Source organism: Cladophialophora carrionii (genome assembly GCF_000365165.1).
Source record: "Cladophialophora carrionii CBS 160.54 unplaced genomic scaffold supercont1.2, whole genome shotgun sequence".
Taxonomy (NCBI): Eukaryota; Fungi; Ascomycota; class Eurotiomycetes; order Chaetothyriales; family Herpotrichiellaceae; genus Cladophialophora; species Cladophialophora carrionii.
In genome coordinates this window covers 1955556-1970023 of record NW_008481827.1, presented here as the reverse complement: position 1 = coordinate 1970023, position 14468 = coordinate 1955556, and the positions used below count along the sequence as shown (strand labels likewise).

At 55.6% G+C, this 14468-nt stretch overlaps 5 protein-coding genes across 5 annotated transcripts; 2 read left to right on the top strand and 3 right to left on the bottom strand.

Annotated features, from left to right (window-relative positions):
- Positions 1 to 1326: 1326 nt before the first annotated feature.
- On the top strand, positions 1327 to 2955 carry G647_02783 (uncharacterized protein; the record flags this gene model as incomplete). The annotated part of the gene is made up of 1 exon (XM_008727129.1): positions 1327 to 2955. The coding sequence occupies one exon, from the start codon at positions 1327 to 1329 to the stop codon at positions 2953 to 2955; it is 1629 nt and encodes a 542-aa protein (XP_008725351.1).
- Positions 2956 to 4140: 1185 nt separating this feature from the next.
- On the top strand, positions 4141 to 6985 carry G647_02782 (uncharacterized protein; the record flags this gene model as incomplete). Its single annotated transcript, XM_008727128.1, has 7 exons — positions 4141 to 4365; positions 4445 to 4545; positions 4607 to 5409; positions 5457 to 5817; positions 5869 to 6368; positions 6423 to 6644; positions 6705 to 6985. The coding sequence occupies 7 exons, from the start codon at positions 4141 to 4143 to the stop codon at positions 6983 to 6985; spliced, it is 2493 nt and encodes an 830-aa protein (XP_008725350.1).
- A 449-nt stretch (positions 6986 to 7434) lies between these two features.
- G647_02781 (uncharacterized protein) lies at positions 7435 to 9516 on the bottom strand (the record flags this gene model as incomplete). Its single annotated transcript, XM_008727127.1, has 4 exons — positions 7435 to 7539; positions 7781 to 8602; positions 8703 to 9074; positions 9220 to 9516. 4 exons carry the CDS (start codon positions 9514 to 9516, stop codon positions 7435 to 7437), a joined length of 1596 nt encoding a protein of 531 aa, XP_008725349.1.
- A 937-nt stretch (positions 9517 to 10453) lies between these two features.
- Positions 10454 to 11870, bottom strand: G647_02780 (uncharacterized protein; the record flags this gene model as incomplete). Its single annotated transcript, XM_008727126.1, has 3 exons — positions 10454 to 10764; positions 10822 to 11344; positions 11400 to 11870. 3 exons carry the CDS (start codon positions 11868 to 11870, stop codon positions 10454 to 10456), a joined length of 1305 nt encoding a protein of 434 aa, XP_008725348.1.
- A 1509-nt stretch (positions 11871 to 13379) lies between these two features.
- On the bottom strand, positions 13380 to 14038 carry G647_02779 (uncharacterized protein; the record flags this gene model as incomplete). Its single annotated transcript, XM_008727125.1, has 2 exons — positions 13380 to 13848; positions 13914 to 14038. 2 exons carry the CDS (start codon positions 14036 to 14038, stop codon positions 13380 to 13382), a joined length of 594 nt encoding a protein of 197 aa, XP_008725347.1.
- Positions 14039 to 14468: the final 430 nt, after the last annotated feature.

Here is a 14468-nt window from a genome sequence, read left to right as displayed (position 1 = left end):
GCGGCGACTTGGTTTCCTAGGTACTCTAAGCCCTGGGGGGGAGGGACCGAAGCCCTGCAGGATAAGGTAGGGACTGCCTAAGTTTTAAAGTAAGAGCGCCTAAAACACCAGCCTGTCATCCGATAGAGGCGCCCTGGAGGGGAGCTGCTGCAATTTACTGTGTCTCCAATTTCCAATGCTACCACTTCGCCGAGCAGTCATCAATATTTCGGAACGATCTCTCCTTTCCATTTCCTTTACGGAGTATACTGCGGAGAGGATAGATGACTCCCACTTCCCACGCGGGATACTGCTTCACCTGTGCTCTCTTTTTCGAGTCGGACGTACAGAGTATACCGTACAGAAGACCGCTCCTGCTGGTCCGCGCGCTGTGGTTTGGCCGATATCAGCAAGCCCAATGATGACTATCTTCCCTGACGAGCCTGAAGGCATAATCATGTGTGTGTTACAGTATGCCCGCCGGTCTCTCCGCCACAATGGAGATCCAACCTGCCACGAAGGTCCGCTCGAGCGTGATCGAAACGCTGTGGCGAGTAATAATATGCACTGCCTTCGAGGTCCCCCCCTCACTTTGACCTGGTCTAACATGTCCTCTAAGTGATCCACATTGTCACACGCTGGGGGCGTCTTATTGATGTGGAATACAGTGTAGATGTCACAGGTAGAGACTCCAACTGCAGAGCCCCATTGTTAGCGAAGAGCCGCCACGCTTGTACGAAGGCGTGCGGCAGCTGCAGACCGTGATGAGGTGGTCAAGTCATCCGTGAAGGACGTGCGGTTTGCAAAGAGATCCGTCATGCCGACCACAAAAAAAGTCATCATTGCTGGCGAACCGAGTATCCGTCCATATGTCCCGTAGAGCGCATCTGCATCTGCAGGTGTTGACTAGGGCATTTCGTGTAAGCTCGGGCGTTGAGCTTGTCACAGCCACGTTATGTCAGCATGCCGACATCAACCCGCCAGTTGTCAAAATCTCACACGAGCGAGATCTATACCAACAAACCTCGCAACTAGTCGAGACGCCAAGATCCGGGCACACCCAGCTTCCGAACCTACACCGTCACTAGCTATGACTAGGCGTGTACATCAATCTCAATCGCAGTCTACGGCATCCATGGCGCGGGAGAGTGGTACCAAGCCCCCACGAATACGCCCGCCCAGACGCAACGACGGCAATGGTCCACCGGCAGCAGCGGTGGCTCGGGCATGCAACCGGTGATATAAGAAGGAGACGTCCTGGTTGGAAATGTTCTCGCCGCAAGAATTACCGAACAAGCACTCTCTATTCCAGGGCTGGAAACCACGTCTGGAAATCAGGTCGCCAGAATGTCGAGCCTGAGAAGAACCCTGCAGCCTTTTGCCGCAGTGTTCGCGTGCTTTCATCTCCTAGCAGGTGCAAAAAGTGTCGCCGAAAGCACCCCATGCGATCGCCTAACGAAGCCTACCATCCCCGGCGCGACCGTGATATCGATACAATCGCAACATCTGCCGAACGCGTCGGTGCTCGCCAGTCCTCCGCTTCTGAACACCAACGTAACCGGACTCGACATCTGCAGTGTCGATATTGTCCTCTCGCATTCGGGCGCCAACGATACCGTCAAGGTCAAAGTGTGGTTGCCATCCACCGGTTGGAACGGACGCTTTCTCGGTACCGGCGGCAGCGGCTACGCGGCAGGATTCTTTGAGCTCAGCCTCGCTCCCGTGGTGACCCTGGGCTACGCTGCCGCCTCGACCGATGCAGGGCTGTCAGGCGATCCTTATACTCCGGCCGCATGGGCCCTGGATGGCCAGGGCAACGTGGACAAGGCTTTACTGCTGAATTTCGCGTCGAGGTCTGTCCACGACATGGCGGTGGCCGGCAAAGCCATCGCGACACAATACTACGGCAGGGAACCACATCATTCGTACTGGAATGGCTGCTCCACGGGCGGAAGACAAGGTCTGATGGCCGCACAGACGCACCCGGAGGACTTTGACGGGATTGTCGCCGGGGCGCCCGCCATCGACTGGGCAAGATATGTCATTGCAGAACAGTGGCCGCAGGTGGTCATGCAGGAGGAGGGGATCTATCCCAGCAGATGCTTGCTGCAGGCCTTCACCAACGCGAGCATAGCGGCGTGCGACTCCCTGGACGGTCTAACCGACGGCATCATTTCAAGCCCCCAGGCGTGTAAGTTCGATGCTCACGCAATGGTCGGGTCGACCTTTCACTGCGAGGACGGACAACAAGAAGAAACAGTTACACCCAGGATTGCCTCCGTGCTGGCCAAGATCGTCGCCGGCCCGAAAGGACCGGCACTCACTCACAAATACGCTCTCAATGCTGGAGCCGCGCTGGACAGCCTCGCCAACACGACAACAGACAGCGAGGGCAGGACCGTCGGATACCCTTTCTTCGTCAACGACGCATGGATTAAATACTTTGTGAAAAAGGATCCCAACTTCGACACGACAACCGTAGGCTACGCCTCGTTCGCGCAGCTGTTCAAAGCGTCGCAGCACGAATACGGCGCCCTCATCGGGGGCTATAACCCGGATTTGTCTCGTTTCCGGGCCGCAGGAGGGAAAGCCATCGTCTGGCACGGCGAGGCCGATCAGCTCATCTTCCCAGCCGGGACAGTGGAGTACCACCGCATGGTTGAACGGGTCGTCGGGCACGGCAATGCGTCCGCGGTGGCTGGCTTCTATCGCACGTTTCTCGCCCCTGGCGTCGATCATTGCGGAGCAGGTGCATTGACGGGCACACCACCTGGTGCTGTGCCCGTCGATCCTCTTGCCGCGGTGGTGGCGTGGGTTGAGAAGGGAGTCGCGCCAGATGTACTGGACGCGAGTATTCAGAGCGTGGGAGATGATGGGGTCGTCGTGACGAGGACGCGGAATCTTTGTCCTTTCCCGTCGAGGTCGCGGTATCGGGGCGGTGATGCGGCGGCGGAGCGTAGTTACGTGTGTGCTTGATGATCTTGCGGAGTGTCAGTGCAGCTGTTGCATAGGTAGGAGATAGTACGTGTGGGTGTGAGAAAGCGTCTGTTGGCGTGTGCTTTAGCAGGCAAGGTCACAGGACGGGTACGGAGAAGAAATGGGATTGTGACAACATCGAGGAGATGGGAAGAATGCAGTATCGGTATGGACAGTAGTTGTAAATACTGTGCGTTTCACTTAATAGTCAACACCTTGTCCCGTACTTGAACCTTGATAATTACCTACTCAATACCTGAGAACTTGAAGATGCGCCCGTCTTTCAAGGTTACATCTACACGCAGAATGGCCTTGAGATATCCTGCTTATGTGTCGAAGGCACCTTTGAGGTGCATGGACCAAAAGATGTAAGGAGAAGGAATTGAACGACTGTAGTAAAGAAGAGACTTCTCAAGTGTTGGTCTGATATGATTTCTACTGTGAAGTTCGCGACACGTTCCTGTCAAGGTAGAGTGAGGTCAAAGTCAGTTTTGTTTCACCGTGCACTCACCACAGCGTCATGTCATTATTCCTCACTGAGACTCTTACTTTGTTGCTGCTCTGGCCAAACCATTGAGATCTTCCTTCGTTGCTGGTTCCAATGCCCAAATCATTGTGACTCTCAGACGGCGCAGCTACTTCACTTCTCCAAACCGTCCTCGTGACTGTCTCTGCTCTGCTCCCCGATTCACGGGTAAGTGTCGGCAAGCTTCCCAGTCGAACAATCGCCCTGCTAACTGCTTGGGCTGGAGCAATCTAGAGCGTGTACCCCGCATGCCCCTAAGCTAAGCGCGACGTCTAAAGTCTCTGATCGTTCTCGACGAGCGGCTGCCATCGACTTTATCATATCCCGTAGATATCCTTGGGACTGCCATCAGAAGAGCATTGCAGTCGGCCGAACAGTCGCACCCGCCGCCACAGAGCCGCACGCTGCTCGTGGGACGAACAGGCAGCCGACCGTCGTTGCCCCGTTGGAGACTCGACACTTGGGGAAGAAAGCCGATTGACAGCGCTTGAGGAGGTGAGGAGCCATCGTTATCCTTAGGCTGAGCTCCCGGGACGCGCAACCGACCACAGAGTCTCACACAACCGCCAGCGCCTCCCTTCCTACAACTCCCCCCGTCGCTTGCGCGGTCAAGCTTCCCGCCGAGTGATGTGAGCTGATGTGACGGTCGATGCGCAACCATGATCCGCCAGAACACCTATCCAACTGATCGGTCAGACGAGCTGCACTCCGCCCTGCACAGCAGCAGGAGCCAACTGCGTCGCCACAGCGCCCTGGAGCCGGAATGGACCCCGTCCAAGAATGGCACGTCCGGGGCGGACCAGTTGTCTGAGAGCACAGATCCGCCCAGCAAACGACGACGCGTTGCGCTGGCTTGCACCGTCTGTCGAGGGCGGAAATCACGTGTAAGCCACCATCACCACTTCCCCTGCACCGGCGTCTGGTGGTCGGAGCACGTGGCGCTAACTGGAAGGGGACCATCAGTGCGACGGCGCCCGTCCCAAGTGCTCGCTGTGCATCGAGCTCGGCTTCGAGTGTGTCTACCAGCAATCCTCGTCGTACTCGAATATCATCGTCGGCAAGGAGTAAGTTGGCTCGTGAGCCATGGGTTTTCGCGTGTTTCCCGCTTGCTGATCGATCCGCCAGATACTTGTCGTCAATCGAGGACCGACTGAAATTGGTCGAAGGCCGCCTCTCGGCGCTTGAGAGCCGCGACCCTGCCGTTGTCGCTCAGCATGCCGACGCTGGTGCTGCGCCGGGTTCAGCCGCCCTGACCAATGGCACGTCCGGCCAGACAGCTCAGCCAGACACTGCGTGCGTGCGGGACGACAGCGTTGACGATGCCGAGACCACTGAAGACCCCATCGATGGAATGGGCGCAGTCACCTTCGCCGATGAAGAGGACTGCGCCTTCTTCGGCCCTTCGTCCAACATCGCCTTCCTCCGAAATGTGTCGCGAGCCGTGGCGAGGCTGACGAACGACAGCCAACCGTGGAAACCGTCGCCTGCAGAACGCAACTCGGTCCCATATACCGGAGGGTTCGTCAATGCGTCGAGGCCAGCATCGCCGGCTCCTACCCATCACGATCATATGCATGAAAAGGTCAACATCTATGCGCTGCCCACAGATTCCGTCGCCCGACAACTCCTCGCGTGGTACTTTAGTAACACCGGCGTACTATTTCCCTACATCCACGAACCTTCGTTCATGGCAACCTTCGAGCAGATGAGCAAGGATGAATTCAGAGGTGTGAGGCGGACGTGGCTGGCATTGCTGAACATGGTCTTTGCGCATGCCGCGGTCCATGCGAGAGATACCAGCACAACTCCCGGAAGTGTCGACTCGACCATTTTCAGAGCCGATGCTGAATCAGAGATGTACTATAAGAGGGCTTACGGACTGTTCAATGAGAAGCCACAGAATGGGGCAGGCGCCAGTGTCGAGCTTGGTGAGGACCACTCTATCCGTTGGCTATCTGAAACTAATTGTACGCAGTAATACTTCTTCTCCTGATGGGCCAATACCTCCAAGGGACGCAGAAGTCTGTGCAAACATGGAAGATGCACGGTCTGGCTGTCCGAGCCGCCTTCCAAATTGGACTCCATTCAAGTGACTTGGGGAAGGAATTCCCTGCGATCGAGCAGGAGGTCCGGAAACGAACATGGTTTGGCTGCATCATGCTCGATCGCACTTTGAGCATGACCTTTGGAAGACCGGCATCTATCCCTGACAGCTATGTCCAGCTTGAACTGCCCGTTGCATTTTCCGTCCTCAATGGCGGGATCACAGCTGGTGACAGGAAAGAGTCATGGGACAGGAAAGAGTCATTGAGCGTCGCTTTCTTCAATGGCACTGCGTAAGTCAAAGAGCCTCTTGTCAATAACAAAACTAACCTTTCCGATCGCAGCACTCTGTACAAAGTACTGTGCACCACCATCGATACACTGTACGGACAGAACCTGGCGTGCTCGTTCCAAGCCAATGCCGTCGACACCGTGGCTCTCGTCTACAAGATTGAGAACCAGCTCTCGGAGTGGCAACGAGCGCTGCCGGCGCATATGAGACTCATTGCTACTCAGGATATAATGCCCGAGCGCTTGCCGTCAGCAGAGACCTCGACCGATAATGCATGGCGGCAACTTCGGCTCAGATTCATCCTCACGTTGAGGTATACGAATGTCCGCATCCTGCTCCACCGGCCAGTGCTGGTGAAATTCCTGGAAGGTCTGAACAATCCGGTCGACAACCAGGATTTCTCCCTGCTCCAACAAATCGGCACTATACATATCCAGATTGCAATCAGATCAGCCAAGGAAATCATATGTCTTGTCCTCAACGCCTTGCAATCCGCCTCCGGCCGCGCAAAATGGGGTTTATTGGGCGCCTGGTGGTTCTCACTCTACTACAGTAGGTGCTTCCGTTCGCATCGGTGACTCGATCTAACCACCCGTGGTTTCACAGCGTTCAACGCAGCCCTGGTATTGGGAGCTTGCGTTCTCGTCCAAGTGGACCAAAAGGCGTCCAGCAACGATCCGAGCATGTCCCTGCCTGACTCGACCGAAGACATGACTCTCCATCTCGGCATGGCAATCGAGGCTCTCCGTCATCTCGACAACGACAATCGCATGATTGCGCGATGTCGAGACTACCTAGAACAGTTTGTGCAGGTGGTGCACGCTTTAGGTAAGACAGTGCATGTCCCTGCTGTTGTGTTGGCCGTGTTCCTACTAACACTTATTCTAGCTATTGGCCAGGGTCTCGTCCCCCAGCCAAACGACTGGCAAGGCCCGTTTCGGCAGAGCCAGGCCCAGGGCCAAGGCCAAGGTCAGAATCCGTATCCCCAAATGGCTCAAACGGGTGATTATGCGCTCCTTCACACTTCAGCGGCGGGCATGTTCAACGGAATGATCCAGAGTAACAAGCAGTCGCCGCTGGGGATGGAGCTGGGCGAGTTCATGCTTGATGGAGATCTAGAGTTCCTGAGCAGCCACTCGTTTGCTTATAATCGAGGAGTAACACAGTGAGAAGAAGAAGCAGTTAGTGTTTAGATATGATTGGCTGGTGAGAATCCAAGCGGTTCATCACCTCTTGTTTGCGCGGAAAGACCAGCGTGGCTACATCCTGAATGAAACCGGCTGACCTGTCAACGACTCATTCATATGCATATACATCTATATCCAGATGGCAGGCGCATTGAGAAACCGACACCATGGCATCATTCGATTCACCACTCTATCATTCATTTATCCGCTCATAGTCTGGTTAAGCCTTGTAAATCAGCTCAAGCCAGGCTAATCCAGATAATCTACCATCTATCGTAGACAGCCAGATCATATCATATATACCGTATAGCGTAAGACCCAGTATACAGCTGTATACTGAACAGCCCTTCCTGCTAGCGCCCTAGCGCACCGGCCTTCAGACCTTCCGCCGCATCGCTCATCAGCCTTCAGACCTTCTACCTCATCGCTCATCAAGCCTTCCGGTAGCGCGGCTTGAATCTCACGAAAAACTCCGATGGCTCCGGATCACCCAGGTTGAACACCTTCCATTCCTTTGTCGGATCGGCGAGTTCGAGCTGCAGGACGAGAAGTCAGCAAGAGGGATTCATCGACAACAAGCCAGGAACGACTTAGACAGCATGACAACGGGATAGGACAGCAAAACCAACAGAAGACGCGAACATGGGCCGCATATCGATTCCCTGATGTGACTTCTGGTTCGGGCTCGCCTTCACGCCCACCTTGACGTTCACACACACGTCCCATCGGAAACCAACGCAAAACAGTGCAATCACGCTTCGTGTCCTTCTCACTCACCGTAAAAACCCTCAACACCGAGGGGATGACCTTGAACAGCTCCAGAAACGCAATGTTCTTCCCGATACACGTATTCGGCCCGGCACCCCAGACCAGCAAGGCCTTGTTCATGGCGGCCAACTGCTCGGGCGACGCGTCCAGCCAGCGCTGCGGGCGGAAGACCTCGACGTCGTCGCCGTACGTGGGCTTGTGGCGGTGCATGATCCAGGCGTTGCAGCTGACGATGATGTTGCCGGGGATGTATTCGCCCAGGATGTGCGCGCCCTCGGGCGGCGTCAGGCGCTCGATCAACTGCATGCCCAGGCCGGGCCAGATGCGGAAGATCTCCTTGAGCACGGCGTCGAGGAGGGGCAGCTTTTGGGACTCGGCAAAGGGGACGACGTAGTCGTGGAAGTCGGCCGCAGAATGATCGGCCTCGGCCTTGGCTTTGGGCGGCGCCGCAACCGGCTCGAAATGCGCGTCAATCTCCTCGACCAGCGCCTTCATCACGGCCGGGTATTTCAGCAAAAAGTAGAACGTGGCGGCGAGCGTCGTGGCCACGGTGCCGCTGCCCGCGTTGACCATGCTGAGCGTCAAGCCCAGCACGGCGCGGTCGTCGACAATGTCCGGGTTGTCGACTTTGGCTTGCAGGAATTTGGTCAGCAGGTCGACGCGCGTCTTGCTGTCCTCGTCGACGCCCTTGAAGGTGCGCTTCTTCTCGTCCATTTGGCGGAGCGCGATGGGCACCGTGGCTGTGACGCTGTTCCAGAGACCGTGGCGTCCCAGCCACATCAGCACGGGGTTCTTTTTGAGCACCCGATCCAGCCAGGTTACATTATTGACCTTGGCGGAAGTGTTGAAGTTAGTTACGTTTGCTGTTCTGCGTTTATGCATTACGCGTGCTTTCGTAGACGGGCGGAGCGAGTCAGAGGTCCCAACTTACAATGGTAAAATATCGCAGGAACGTCGTCCTAGCCTCCACGATCCCAATGTGATCATACCCGGCCTCTAACAACCCGTAGCCTTTGCCCATGGTCAACGCGCTCACGACGTCCAGGGCGAAATACTTGGTCCATTCGGACATGTCGCAGATGCCGTCCTCGCCAGGCCGTCCTGCAAAGCGGGCGTTCAACTGCGCGAGGAACGTCGCCACCGTGTCGGTGACGTAGGGCTCGTAGTTGACCAGCGTGCTGAGTGCGAACGCGTTGGCCACGGACCGCCGCAGTTTGGCGTGGTACAATCGGTCAGTGGTCGAGAAGATGTTCGGTACGGCGACGCCTCGGGAAACGCCCTGGCCTACTTTGTAAAAGTCGGACTGTTTTCTGCGTTAGCGGGGCTCTGTTCCTATTTTGGCGTGTAGACATGGAGGGAGAAACGGAGTAGAGTAAATTCAGAGACAGATAGGCAGGGTGATCACGGCTCCGACGGAAAACCTCTTTTGCGTCTCCTTCGGTACCTACCTTGTTAAAGTGAGTCATGTATATATCCTTGATGGCCTCCGGATCGTTGAACAGCAATGTATTGGGGCCAATGCGGATGATACGTCCATATTGGGCCACTTTAGGGAAGTAGCACATGTCGGTGTGTCGGAGCCATTGCCAGAGACGCCAGAAATTGGTCACCGACGCGACAAATGGACCGGGATATTTGTTCAGGCCCTTCTGGTAGCGGAAGCTGAGGATCCATGCGGTGACGAGGGCTGTCGCCAGGGCAAAGTACGCCCAGGGCGGTATGGTTGCGGAGTCGACGAGGAGCATGGTGAAAATTGAGCGTCAAGATCGATATCCGTGCCGAGGAAGAAAGAGATGCTCAGAGCAGCGGTGAGGATGACCTCTGCTGAGCGTCTCCGGGTAGGCTGATTATGTTCCTCGATTCGATTCCGGTTTCACGAGTGCACGGGTTGGACGCCGTGCCTAGACGAGATCGGTACTGTGTAGGCTGTGTACGGAGTATATTATCTCTCCTCTACCTGCTCCGTCGTGCTAAGGTGAGAAAGTAAAGTACCAAGCTTCCGTCGTGCATCTTAAGCATTGCGTCGTCGGAAGTTCCCCGCCTCGATACATAAATAAGGATTTCAGTATTGCCAAAAGCGGCCGGGCGCTGTTCTCCTCCACTGCCAGCTGGATGCAGTACCCACGAGTACCGTAGGTCACGGAGTCACGGCATAGGCACGGGGCACGGGGCAGGGGGGCACGGATGCCTTGCGTAGTTGCGGGCGTGGTTCGCGATTGCTTGTGCATTGCTTGGGACGCTCATTCAGTCGCTGCTTGAGCGAAGTCGGCTCACGGCACGCGGCAAATGCCAAAGTGATATGCATTGGAGCGTTCCGGGGAGTGTGAGCCGGGGAAAGGGCGGGACATGTCGGCCGCTTGCGCTGAGCTCGGCCGAGTCCACCTGTACCACCGCGGCCACTAAGTGCTCATCACCCACGAGCATGTCAGAGTGAACGAGTACGGGGTACGGAGTCGGGGTAGGCACTGGTGTAGCAGGGGTACCGAGTAGCTCTCGTCACCAGTGCCTCAGGCGCAATGTAATGCCGGGGCCAGTGATGACTAAGGAACGCGTCGCGTCGCGACAATGCACGTGCACAGCGCGCGGCCGAGAAGTACGGAGTACAGAGACTTGACTGAGGAGCATTTATACAATCTACAACAAAAACCTATGAACGAGACACAATAGCTCGATTCATTACGATCACACTTCTCCCGCCGCCGCCCAGTCCGCCTCAAGGTCTGATTTCCACAGCCATGCCATCCGTGACTCGACCTTGTCGCGGACCACCGGCAGACACTCCTCGAATGTCTTTCCCTCAAAGTCCGGCCCATGCATATCGTACACGGCAGCAGCTTGCCGCGACGTGACCTGGGCCTTCTGGGCTCGATGTACCCGTGCGGTTTGGTACTTCAACATGTATTTGTCCAAGCCAGCACCCGGATTGCTGAGATAGTCACGCACGGCAAAACCAAGGACATTGGCGTCTTCGATTGACAAGCCGGCTCCAGAGCCTGAGACAAATCATTAGCCATGCGCATTGGCAAGTATCTTGTATGAAGGACACAAACCCTGCATCGGCAGCATCGCATGTGCGGCGTCTCCGCTCAGAACCACCTTCCCATCCATGTAAACCCACTGGGACAGGACTTCTCGATCATTGATCTTCCACTGGCTGATGGTCTCGGGCATTGCTTGGATAATGCGCTGCACGGTCGGACACCATCCTGCGTATTCCTTCTCGATGGCCTTCCGGGGCGCCTCGCTCCTCCAACTCTCCTTCAGTCCTTGGAGCTCGCTTTCCGGCTTGGCCACGAACGCGACCACGTTCATCAGTCTGTTCTGCGACATGCCGAATGCAAGGAAGTGCTTGCCCGGGGCCAGCCAGGAGAGCGTCCAGGATGAGTAAGGCCAATCGTCCGCCATGGCAGACATGGGAATGATTCCCCGGAAAGCAATGCGGCCCGAATAGACGGGCTGGTCGACGACGAACTGAGACCGCACGGCGCTGTGAATGCCGTCGCAGCCAATGACAAGATCAGCCGAGGCGGTGGTGCCATCAGCGAAATGGAGCGTGACCGTAGAGCCATGGTCCTGCCAAGCGTGAGATGCGGGTTCACGTCCGCAAAGTGTCATCGCAACGACATACCTCCAGGCGAACCACCCTTTTATTCGTCTCCAGCGTTGCACAGTTTCTCCTTTTCACCTCACTGTACAGCACGTCAAGGAACTCGGCGCGATGAAGCCACAGCTGCCGCACCTCCTCCTGCGACCCTCCCGTGTTAAAGGCCGGGGCATCCACGATCAATTCATCCGTGTCCCATCGTCGGTTACTCCGGTGCACATTGGTGCGGTACCCGGAGATGGCATCCACGGCTTCCCACACGCCCAGCTTCTTCAGCACCCTGCCAGCAGAGATGCCGATACTGATGCCAGCTCCAATCTCAGTGTATGCAGGCGCTTGCTCGTAGACGGTGACGTTTCTTGCTGTCAGACCAGGACAGTACGTCCCGATGCTCAATGCGACCGAGAGTCCGCCTATGCCTCCGCCCACGATTGCGACGCGAAAGTCTGACCCTGCATCACTCGTGGGGACATGATCTTCCTTGGCAGCTGGCATGTTGAATTCACTGGGACAAATGGTGGTGCGGCTGACTGCTGGCTGCTTGCCGGCTGGCTAGATTAGTTGTTTCAAGTGTTGGGATGTGCAAATAATTGGGAGACACCACGATACGTTACACTGTCGACAGATACCCTAGACGTTCCCGGCACGTGAACGTGAATGTGAATGTGTACAGAATACTCGGCAACTGTGTATGAATCCTGCTGATCGATATGTCTTGCAGGGGTGCTTGCCAGTCTCTACCTAACACCCGTGTGCCGTGATACAATGATGTATAGATCCTTGATGTCGATCTCGAGTCGTTACGATGTGCCTGTCTCGAAGCTAGAGAACCGCCGCGGTGCCATCGGCTTGGAACGATGCGATCTCTGCATATGAACCGTCGCTGTCATGACATGTCATAGGCTCGCTCACTGCACTACCGTCCCTTTGGCCGACAACGTCTGGCAAATCTTCCCCGTACGTAAAATACATATTACACGTTCCTCGGACCGGCGTGATGGCGTGGCGGGAGTCGGCGGGGTTAGCACGGCCCCGCACCTGAAGCAGACGGGTGATGAGCTTGACTTGAGCTTGACTTGAGCCTGACTGACTATTCACTGGCTATTCACCAAGTACTGACTGACTGCTGCCTAGGTATCTGACTCCTGACATCACAAACATCGGCGAAGATGGACGCACAATTCGTGTACAAGACATGCGTGTGTCGCTGATGTCCAAGGAGTCTTCATCATCCTGCTTGACAGTGCCACCAGTGTCTGCTCGACACTTTCTGATACCCATGACACGAGGCATCATCGATTGTCACTTTGTTAACCCTTCAGGACCTCTTATTTATACACCCAAGGTTTGTGACCGTGACCGTGACCACGTGCAGCAGGCCAAGATAGAGCGTGCTCTCATCTTGCTGGAGATCTCATACCTTTTGTTTGAGCGAAGCAGCCCACTCGACCTTGGTGTTATCTTTACGGACGATGCGTGATTCCACCCAGCCTCACCATACACCAACGTCTCACATCAACACTTGAACGGCTCACCAGGATGGATGACACATGCGCAACGAGCTGGTTGCCTCATGTGATGGTTACTTGCCATTATCTCATTCAGGCCACCGGGATGTGATAGGCGACACCGTTGTCTACCTGGCACGCCTAACTGGTGATCAAATTGGCTGGGAAACTCATCATTGAACTGCCAGAACGAGACCATAAACGGTAAGATTACATTGACGGTTACCAGAGAGGGATTACGACAAATCAATCCTAGAATATGCACATACCGGCCTCCGGCTCACTGCACGCCTTGCATACTTACCGACGTTATACCCATGCTTACGCTCCACAGCCATGAGAGCAAAGACAACCTCACTAACGCATGAAAGATTTGAGGAACGAAGGAGACATGGCCCTTAGTCCCAGTCAGATCCCCAAACCGCAAATTCACTACTGTACAAGCAAGAACTCTGCAAAGCCGTCGGAACTGGCACCGTTGGCGGCCACAAATCCGTCAGATATTCGGTGGTCCCCTCTGTCCAATCTCGACTCTGCGTTTCAAATCGTCCTCTGGTTCGCCCCCCTTGAGCCGGGTAATATAATCCTCGGGATCAAAGTCCGTCCCGATGGGATTCGCAGCAAACTCTGCGCTTGCCATGAAAGCAGTTGCAGCCTCGGGGTTGTCGAAGTTGTCCACCTGCGTCTCCAACATGTTCCCTTCGGGGTCTTTGTAGTAGATCGAGTTGGTCGGCCCATGGTTCACACACCAGACCGGCAAGATGCCCTTTGCTTTCCGCTGACGATATGCTAGCAGGAGATCCGCCAGTCCCGGGAAGGTGAATGCAATGTGGTGCAAGCCTGCACTGTTGGGGACCTTGGGCGTGGTGTCAGGAACCCCAATCAGCGCGACTCGATGGTGTTCGTCGTCGTAGGTAATGAAACACAGAAAGTCATTTCCGTACACGACATGGCCACCTAGAAAGCTGAAGCTCCTATCAGCATTGAATGACATCGCGCGGCATTCTCGCCACGCACCTGGGTGACGTACGTGGTGTAGAAGTCGACCATCTCCTTGACTTTCTGGGTGCGCAGCACGACATGAGCCAGCACCGACGGGCTCAAGACCGTGTCGGCAGGAGCGTCGAAATCGACGTTTGGGCCCATGGATCCCATGATGAGAAAGGCTTCGGCGATATCTACTCGGACGAAAGAGACGTCTTGTCGGGTGATCTGAACACTCCCAAAGGCGGAGCACTGGGGTCAGATATATGTTATGCTTCAACTTCTAAGGCGCCCAGTGAAGCCTTGGGTTGCTTCACACTTCTGAAAGCTGAAATCCTATGCAAGCCAGCACGCCTCGTATACCATTTCCCTTTCCGGATACCCCGCCTTTTGGGCTGGGCAGGCCAATCCACAGTCTAGCACACGAACTCAATGGTTTGGCTTCACCTCGGTTTCAGCAGAGTCGCCATGAATCGATACGGAATGCGTCTGAACCGCGCCTCTGTACGGCTTCGGCTCCATCAATATCTTGTTCAAGTCCACGTTCTGAGACATGGCTGGATCTTCTGAATATCAAAGCTTTCTGATGTCAGATTAGCCG